We start from the raw sequence: 10142 nt of genomic DNA on the forward strand, positions 1-10142 counted from the left end.
ACATGAATGTAGTTTGGTTTAAAAGGCTATTGAAGCCAGTCTTACTTGTTAGTTAACAGCCTCTGTGTAGCCATAAATCAGGGATACTTGGCTAATAAAAAAAAAAGAAAAAAAAAAATGGCAATAAAACCACAGAGTAAACTGCAGGCCTGAAAGAGAGTGCTGTCTCCCACCATTCATGTTTGCTGTCACTGAAGGAGGAATCAAACATGATCATTTCTAAACTACTCTTGAAATATGATTTACATTAACTGTAAATAAAATAAAATAACCCTATTTTTAAATTAAAGTACAAAGAAAAGTGCATTACAATAATTTAGAAATTATTTAAATGAAGACCTAATCATGAATTTTAAGCAAAAATGTCCTCCATGCTGAGATTTTCTCTAACTGCTGAAGAAACCTCCAAAAAGAATGAATATTTCATACTATATAGAATTTATTATATAAGAAGGGTTTAATCCTAATTGGGACTGGGTTGTGTCATGTGATGGGTTTTTCTGTAAGAACTAAATGTGTCGGCAGGCCTCTGTAGCAATATCGATACACTAAAACTAATGAATGCGGGGGAAAAAAATCTGATTTACTCTGTGAAATTGGTTCATTCTAAGAATTCTATTTTTTAAAAGTGAATGTTTTGGACTGGAGATACAGTCTTTAAATGTGAAAGAGTAAGGTGGAAAGGTGGTTAATAGAAAATTTAGCAAAAAGGAAAAAAATGGGCTTCTGAGCTGAGGAATGCCCCAGTAAATGAGACATACCATGAAAAACATCTGGGCCTAGTCACAGTAACATCATGTTTTTGTGAACCGTTTCCCTTTTGAAATAAGAAAGTGTGATGTGACTAAATTTACCTGAAATCACTGTAGGGGTGAATTATCCAAAATCCGGCGGATTTAACCCGCTCTTGTTCTCGTTCAACCGCCTTCTCACTTCCAAACATCCTCAGGGAGAACTTGTTGACCCCTGGTTGAAGCATTGCTCCTAACTGTCTGTGTATGAACCCAGCCTGATATAATCTCTCGTCGTCCGGCAGAATTTGATCAATGCCATCCAACTTTATAAACCCTGACTGCTGGTCTGGAGAATCATTTTGGGCACCACCGCCAGCGCCACTGCTGGCCTCCTGCGCACCTTGATCCGGCTGCCCGTCACCGATTGCTCCAGGGGGGCTCTCTTCGCTCGGGGTAACATCCCCTTCAGTGATGAGGCGTCTCTCCTCCGCAGAGTCTGAGTCGTGCACATGTCGACTTGTGATGGACGAAAGGCTGCCTCGAAATCTCCGACAATCTCCATTTGAGCTGGTCTTCATAGGTCTCCCTATGTCCGTCTCCATGATCACAGATTCCCCACTTTTGGTCTCGCCGATGCCTTTGCAGCTTCCTCCAGAGGTCGGCGACGGTGACGGTAAAGGCTTCATCCTAATGCTCTTCCTCCGGGTGTCCTTGTCTGCGTCTTCTCCTTCACCCATTATAGATGCTTTCTGTCCAATGTGCTGTGGCAAACTGTAGAGCCTTTTACGCATGGAGGAGTGCAACCTGTCCATTATGACATTGAGACACGCAGGAAATATTAAATAAATCCAGATTGTTAGCCTGTATTGTACTGGTTATTGCCACAAGCTCCGCGCTCCCTATCTGTTTGTGAGAGCGATCAGTCTGGAGCTAATCTGAATCCCTGAAAGCCTGCTACACATGACACGGACCGCCGTGGCTCTGCTGAAACAGATGAGGGATATTCTTTTTCATAATCAGACTACCTGACAGTTTGCATATGTCCTCACACACAGCCTGGGCGGTCCGCTTGGCCACTGCGTCCCCGATGTACATCTTTGTGCCGTTCCGACATTGTGCGCAAAAGTGGAAAAACTGCCTGAAAGTCACCTTAGCGTGGCATGTGAGAGACGTGCCGACGGACGGTGATACAGAGACCAGAGAAAGGTCATGCACGACGAAGGATGCTCTTTTCACAAGACGTCTTGTCAGCTTTCATAAAACAACGCAACACAATCGTGCAAAAATACAGTAAAGCATTCCAGGGACCGCTGACATCACTGTTCCATAGTCAGGGTGCGTTTTGGTGAATTGTGAATATTCATGATGCTGATCTATTGGGTTGCCATAGGAGCGAGAACTGCAAATAAGCTCAGCCCACCTTGTTTAAAGGGGAAAGCTCTCTCCATTCTTAAAATGTTCTCCCGTTCTTTTAAGTTAAGGCTACAGGTAGCCAACATGCCCATTGTTAAAACATGATGTTGTCTTCTGTTGGAAGAGACCAAGGACCCTGCTTGCCATCGCTGTAATCAGTCTGATCTACTGCGTAATTTGCGCACACTAATACAAACGAAGCTAGAATAGACTCGTCTATAATTTGGTAAGAAGCTCTTGTATAAAATTATTGGTATACGGGTGGATTCTCAGATGGAAATAAACAAATCTGTGATCTCCTAATTCAAGATTATTTTTCCAATTCCGTGTATTTATAACACGTAGGATGTCACACCCTTTTGTGCTTATTGTTCCTTTTATTTTCAGCCTAGGATGATAAAGAAAGAAAAATAGTCTAAGGGATTTTGTCTTGTGAACGAAGCCTTATGATTCTTTAATTTCATCAGTGCCTTCATTATGAATGTCCTTTTGTTTTTGTGTTCCGTTTTGTGTGTGTTTTCCTTTTTTCTGTCTCATTTCATTCATTTACAGTTCCTGCAGCACAAGTATGACAGTTTCATTGCAAGGACATCTTTCGCTCATGTCTTCGGTACAGCTTTACAAAAGCTACATTGTTACTGTAATAGGTTAAACAAACCCAGGATAGTTGTGTGCAGCATCCTTACAAAAACCTTTTAAAGCTAAAGCAAATTTTATCAGCAATATTTTGTAGACGATTAAAACATTAATTAAACAAGCCTTTTTTCACTATTAACAAAGTATCTTATCTTGTGTCACTTCCCCAATGTCTAAACTGAGAAACATCAATGCCAGCAGTTTCTGAAGAAAGGTTATATATTCAAATTTAGACAAAAAACTTTTATCAACTATTCTAGTGGATATTGCAGAACTGCAGACACTGAAAAATAGAAGGCAATTTGCTAATGCAAAACAGCCACATTATAATTTAGGGAATCTCTTTTACTATGCTGGATTTACATAATGTAACTTCCAATACCCAAAATAAATAAATAAATAAAATAAAATGAAATGAATCCTAGCCACAAATACCTACAGCATTTGGTGAAAGCCCCCCTAATTGACACACTAATACAAAGCAGTGCCTTTCTGCAATTCTATTAACAAGACCATTTACTAGGTCACTATTTTTAAGAACTTTAACTTTCAAAAATCATCCACATTGGAACAATTATGTCCTTTGAATAATAATGGCTGTGAGTTATATGGGTTGCAAATTAATTACCCAACTTAACTAAAAATGCAAGAAAATGCAAGATAAATAATACAATTTGTAGCAAACAAAAGAATAAATTATCAATTTGTAAAGTGTGTAAGAAACGCTTCCCTCTACACCTGTGATGTCAAACTTCCCGCCGACCCAATGGGTGGGTTTGCAAACTGTGAAAATTACAGAGCAGGTACATTTCTGGACTTTTCACTGCTTTTTGTCCTTAAGAATAAATCACATCATGAAAGACTGAACTGATGATTTCATCTGAGTCATTTCATCTGAAATAGTTTTACAGCTTCCTGACTGATAAAGACAAAGACGACAAACACAAGCCATTAAATAAAAGAAAAGGATTTCCATTAAATGACAGAAAAGTTCTTTTTATTATTATTGATGAACAACGACTTCCTTTTTGATTTTCTGTGAAGTAACATTAGAACAAAGTCCAAGTTTGTTGTCACTTTCTTTACAAATTTTACAGTTTTATTTCTTAAAAGCTGGGCAGTGCAGTGGTTACCACTGTTGTTTCACAGCAAGAAGGTTGTGAGTTTAACTGCACAAGAGCCTTTCTGTGTGGAGTTTGCATGTTCTCCATGTGTTTGTGCTGGTTCTCTTGGGTATCCTGCTTCCTCCAATAGTCCAACTGTATGTAATTTGTTGGGTTAGGTTAATTACTTATTCTAAATTGCCTATAGGTGTAAGTGTGAATGGTTGTCTGTCTCTCTCTCTGTGACAGATTGGCAACTGTCCCCAACACTCCTCTATGATAGCTGGGACAGGCTCCAGCCTGAAGAGAATGGATGGATAGATTTCTTAAGAGTGCAAGTCCATTAACTCATGCTGATGGATTCATTGATGTAGTACAGCACAATTTTTTGTAATTAGATTTGACTCACTGAAAGAGGTAAAACACATCAGGTGGTTTGTAGGTAGGTGTTTATTTTATAGATATTAGGTAAAGTTCAAGCCGGCCCACTTAAGCTCAAATGGGGCTGTGGCCCAAAACTAAGAGTTTGGCACCCCTTCTTTACACACCGACTCTAGGGCAGAACTTAAATCTACCACAACCTGTCTGCATTACTTAGAACTCTAAATATTTTGAAATAATGCAATATTTGCAATAATACAAATCTTATTAACCCTACCTGTGTTTTTCATCTTCTGTCTCACATCATACCTTAGCTTGGGTGTGGTCACTGGTGTATGCAGATATTTGAGTCTGTATATATACTTTTGACCCTGTGTAAATGAGAGAAAATCCAAACTAAAATCTTGTGTAACCAAATCCTGTCTTTTAAGGTAATTAAAGATGCATGCTGTACAATCATTGCTCCCAGGAAAAAGAGCAGTTCAAAGGAATCATTAAACACCCATAATTACCATGACACACATGGCTATGATCAGTGTTTGTAAACTTCTAAACACAACTGTATCTATATATCTAAGAGACACAAACTGTGAGTTACTTTCAAGCTAGGATGGCCATTTTGAAATTTTTGCTCTGAGAACAGAAAACAAAATTAAAATAGAAACTGCTACATGCACTGTTGTCTTAATGTGTAGTCCAGTAGGACATATTGCCAGCTCTTATCCCAGTGAACAATGTCACTGAGCCAGCATTCAACAATACTGGAGCACTTGAACTAATGCATTATAGTTAGTATTTAGCTATCATTATAACCACACATTTAACTATTAATAATGGAACATTTCAGCAGTTCAGTCCACCTGCATCTGAAACTGGAGTCACACTCCTACTGTACACCCATACAGCATCAAGTGTTCCAAACTTGCTGGGTCACATGTGGAGACATGAGCCAGCTTCCTGCTGAGGAAGTGATGCTGAACCTTGGGTTTGTAACATACACCGTCACATGTTTCAGAACAGCTCCCTGCAAACCCACATTTTCTTACCACTGTATATATTGCACTGTAATACTGACATTACACAAGTATTGGGCAAAGGTTTGGGGCAAAGTGTTTTAACGTAATCCAAATCAGCACTGAGTGTCATGTCTCTTTAATGTTACTGTCACCTCTGACTATTTAAAAAAAAAAAAAAGCCTCTCAGTTGACGCTGACGTTAATTTTCGCGCGCGGTCCATGTTTCGTTCAGGCTCTTCTGCTGGCACTGGATTCTGCTATAGCTGGTTGGGTTTGACAGAAAATATCAAAACAAAACTACTCCGCTGCTGGAAATGATCTCCACTCGTATTTGGAAGTTAAAACGCTATGGGCGTTTCATCCCTGGCTCCAAGGAAACAGGTGTAACACCGTGGAAGGTAACTGACCTACATTTACGTATTAATAAAAAACCTTGCCCTAGCTAGCCAAACTTTCCTAAGCTAGCCTAGCTGTATTAGCTTTCTGCCTGACAATAACTTTAGTCAGTGCAGCGTATTGGCCAAATACACACACGAATAAAAAAACGTACTTAATATATTGTTCATTAGGATTTTTATTTAGAACCCACCTCCTAGTTAAGGAAACGTGTCTAATTTTGTGACTCATAAAGAGTAGCTTTCCCTTAGCACCATAACTGTTGATGAAACCCCAGAGTGGTGTTAATTATCTCTAATAACAACCATTTACTACGAACATTTTAAGTTATCTGCCAGCCTTAGTTAAGCTATAGTATAATACCTACAAAATTGTGAAAAAGCCCCCCCCCCTTTCTTTATTTTTTTTGGGGGGTATTGTTAATTTTTAATATTTGCGGGACATGTTTCAGATAGTCTGACAAACTTTAGTATTAGACAAAGGTAACCAGAGTAAATAGGAAATGCAGTTTTTAAATAATGATTTAATTTTTATGCTGAATTCAATTTCACTAGCCAGGTCTGATTACTGTCTGATTACTATCAGACTTGCTGAATAAAAAAAAAATAGACTTAAATAGAACCTGTCTGAAAAAGTGAAGCAGGCTGAAAGATCTTAAAAAGCCACACATCATGCCACAATCTAAAGATACTCCAGAGTAAATGAGAAACAAAATCATTGACATCCATAAGTCTGAAAAGTATTAAAAAGCTTTTTCTTTCTTCTTTTTTTTTTTTTGCCGGTCCCGTTTGGCTCTTTTGCCATCAGAATTATTGTCTAAAGGCAAAGAAAGATGCCCAATGGATTTACTTTACCAAATTGACCATCCCAGCCTTGCCATAATGGTCCATTTGATTCACCTTTTATTGTTTATTTTATTTTCACTTACTGAATATGGGACAGACTTGACTGGAGAAAGAAGGGGAGAAAGAAAGAGGGAAAGAGAAACAGCTGAGAAGAGGGACGGGGGAGAAGGGCAAAAGACAAAAACCAACAGAATGGGCAGAAGAAAAAAGAGAAAAAAATGCATATATCAATCACCTGGATCACCTGCTGAGAAAGAAAAAAGAAAACAAGCAGAAGAGAACAAGAGTAATAGAATAAACAACATCACAATGATATATGGGAATATGACAGTAAATACTAAATATTAAACATTGTTGTGCAGCACATAAGATCAACAGAAAAGTGTCCTTTGAGGTAGGAGCCAAAAAGGGTGTAGTTTGTGGGTGTGATCACCCGTGTGTACACCTGTGAGCATGGACGCGCTTGTTTTTTTAAAAGGGTCCTTCATGTAATGATCTGCTAGAGGGTGTGGGGGGCCACAGCCCCGTCCTCCAGGGCATGAAGCAGGTATGGAGGAGATCAAAACTCCAGACATCCAGAGGCCCTCAGAACACAAGAGACCAAGGAAGACCAACAGAGGGGCAGCCGCGCCACTGTCCCAGAAAGAGCTGAGGAGAGTCCCAGATGAGGGCTCACTCAGCAGCCGCGGAGCAGAAGCCAGGGGGAGTTGCAGTGACGCGCCCATGAGCTCCGCCGGCAGCCAGCTGTGCCTGAGTGACCGAGCCCCAGGCCGATAGGCCGGGGGCACCCCACCTCCGAAGTGGCCCAAGCGAGCCCCAGGCTCCAGGCCCGGATAAGCGGCCGCCAAGGAGTGAGCCGGTGTGTACCTGGACGCCCATCCCCAGACACAAAGAACCACCAACGCACCGATGTCTGAGGGAGTCCGCCACTGGCAGGGGAAGTGGTGGTGGGGGGAGATAGGCCTCCAAACCTTGGAGGGCCTGAGATGTCCCCAGAGAGGTGGCATCTGATACCCAACCTGACATATAGACACAGACATACAGGCACACACAGACACAAACATCCATTCCCACCCTCATGCTCTCATATGCACTTACTCCACACTCAACCAACGTGGAGACAGACATAAAGAGACACTGTACACACAATCACACTCCCCAAGCGTACTCTACGAACCGGGTCTAGGTACCCTTGCCCCTGGAGGGGGAACTGCACCCAGACCCAGGTGGTGTTTTCTAAGGTTGTGGTACTCTAGCAAACCACAGTGAGAGTCATTATCCACAATTGTTGGGCTACCAAAATGACTCCAAGAGTGCACCGAAGACTCATCCAGGTCAGAAAAGAACCCATAAGAACATCTAAAGAACTGCAGGCTTCACTTACCGTAGTTAAGCTTCCAAGGTGGAAAAAAAAATCACTGCGGACCATAAAGACCATAAAGGCTTGTCTAGTTGATGGAACCATGAATTCTGTTTTCTACCAGAAACCCCTCGGTCCATCAGTTTGTGCCCTGAAGCTCAAGGGCACTTGGGTTATGCAGCAGGACAATGGTCCGAAACACACCAGCAAGTTTACCACTGAATGGCTTTGGAGTGGGCTTGTCAGAATCCAGATTTAGATTTGATTCAGATGCATAAATGCGTAAAAAATGACATTGGAGGGTTTTTCCTGATTTATAAAATTACTATTTAAAAAGTATGTCTTGCATTTTCTCTGGTTACGTTTTTCTAATATTAAAATGTCTTTGAATACCTGAAACATGTCAGTGTGACAAACACTAAGTAAATAAATATCTGGAGGTGGGAAAAAATACTTTTTAACAGCATTGTATATACTAACATGAATTTATGGATAAATATATTTTTATTGTTTTGTATGCATATAAATGAGATTACATATTTGAAAAAGCAACTTTGAAAAGTTTTTATATACTGCTTTGATTTAGGGCTCTGTACATATTTTACATAGTCGACCATCAAAGATCTTTTTTGAACTAGGGAAAAAAATGACTTACAGTATTTGGCTTTCCACTTTATATCAGATGGAATATGTGCTGACTGGGAGCACCTTTGTTTGATGGTTTACTTAGTTCTTCCCTAATTTAAATTCAGTTTTGATATTCATATAATTGTGTGGTATAAAAACTTAGTCACATGTCCTTCAAGACATAAAATCAGATCTATGGGAACAGATTAAAAATAGAACAATAACTTAACTCAAAGTTCCTTTCCTTAATTTCTATGAGTTGCAGCATAAAACAACATTAAAACTACCTTCATTATGCTATCTAGTAGCAGGAGGTACTTTGGGTTACGTCTTGCAGTGCTGAGGCACAGAGACACTACAACTGCACCATATCTTACATTAATTTTCTTTTTGCTCTAATGTTGTCTCTGTAGGAATATAGACATATTAGCCGCAACATTAAAATCAGTGTTTCTGCAAGGAAACAAGGGGTGCTGCAATTCATGGATGTTACTTGACAGGAACCACCTACCGAAAGACCAAGCAACCCCTCTTGGCAATAGACCCTCCTGTTTGCAGCCTGGCAGTGCCTATTGCCACACTCCAAAAACTGCTGAAGAAGAACTCAAGGAGCATAACTAATAGCCCAAGGCATTGACCCAGACTCCAGACTCTCCAGATTCCCAATCAAATAGAGCATGTACTTGGGCTGTTTATGCTTTCGGTATTAAACATGAAAATGAAGTAACAAACAGCTGATGGTAGAAAAAGCCTATTTATTTAGATAATTACTGCATTTTTAAAAATAATTCTATTCAAAGTATAAAAGTATTTCACTGGTTGTACCTACTGGTTGTATAATTATCTTTTTGTTTCTGTTTCTGTTTCTGCATTTGTTTTTGTTTTTTCATGTTTGAAAAACTCCATTCCTTGTGCTGTTTTCTTTCATTAACTGCACCAGACTCTAGATGGCAAGCTAGAGCTGTGTATTTCTTAATGACACCAATGAATGAAACCAAAGTACATCTATATCATAGGGCAGCTCAGAGACATTGAGTCAAAGCATGTTATTTAAACTGAGCTAAGTCGCATTTACATTGATCACACAAGATTGCAATTGCAAATTGTAAAATTCAGTGAAAAGGCAAGTTGTGAACATTGAATTACAAGAGTTTATCTGACTAACTTTATAATAATAATAAGCTATTCCAGATACTCATGAGCCATATTGGGTAGTGCATCTCTTTTAAGAACATTTTTAATTTTCATGAAATTGTATCAGGTACACATACCTTTGGGCTGTTGAACCAAGACTTAAAATGTAGCAGAAACAAAAAACATTACTGTCATTGTTATATTAATAAGCTACATTATTTATCTTAATCAGTAAAAAATAACAATGTTATTGATTTTTAAAAAAAAGCATCCTTTAGAAATGCATATATCTAGTTACTTCTAGGAAAAGCAATGACTAATTCAATATTTTTCTCTTCATCAGGTACTTGAGGCAAAGGACAACAAACCTGAAATTGTCCTCACAATTGTGGAATCTGGACACTTGCTGGTCTTGCAGGGACAAGAAAGCTTGGTAAGTAGAGTAGGTTACTGTTTTTTTCTCATAGATTTCTCTGTGTGAACACAACATACAACAA

At 39.4% G+C, this 10142-nt stretch overlaps 2 protein-coding genes across 2 annotated transcripts in view; one reads left to right on the forward strand and one right to left on the reverse strand.

The window, feature by feature from the left end:
• The window catches only part of hcn4 (hyperpolarization activated cyclic nucleotide-gated potassium channel 4), a 64330-nt gene extending 62800 nt beyond the window's left edge, over nucleotides 1–1530 (reverse strand). Inside the window, exon 1 of the mRNA XM_005727698.1 lies at nucleotides 855–1530. Within this exon, the coding sequence (XP_005727755.1) occupies nucleotides 855–1525 (671 nt within the window). The 5' untranslated portion in view covers nucleotides 1526–1530. The remainder of the gene's footprint in view (nucleotides 1–854) is intronic.
• Nucleotides 1531–5317: 3787 nt separating this feature from the next.
• Nucleotides 5318–10142, forward strand: part of rec114 (REC114 meiotic recombination protein) — a 6964-nt gene continuing 2139 nt past the window's right edge. Inside the window, exons 1-2 of the mRNA XM_005727699.2 lie at nucleotides 5318–5681; nucleotides 9989–10078. Of these exons, the coding sequence (XP_005727756.1) occupies nucleotides 5598–5681; nucleotides 9989–10078 (174 nt within the window). The 5' untranslated portion in view covers nucleotides 5318–5597. The remainder of the gene's footprint in view (nucleotides 5682–9988; nucleotides 10079–10142) is intronic.

Source organism: Pundamilia nyererei, unplaced genomic scaffold (assembly GCF_000239375.1).
Source record: "Pundamilia nyererei isolate P.nyererei 1_Seehausen unplaced genomic scaffold, PunNye1.0 scaffold00025, whole genome shotgun sequence".
NCBI lineage: Eukaryota > Metazoa > Chordata > Actinopteri > Cichliformes > Cichlidae > Pundamilia > Pundamilia nyererei.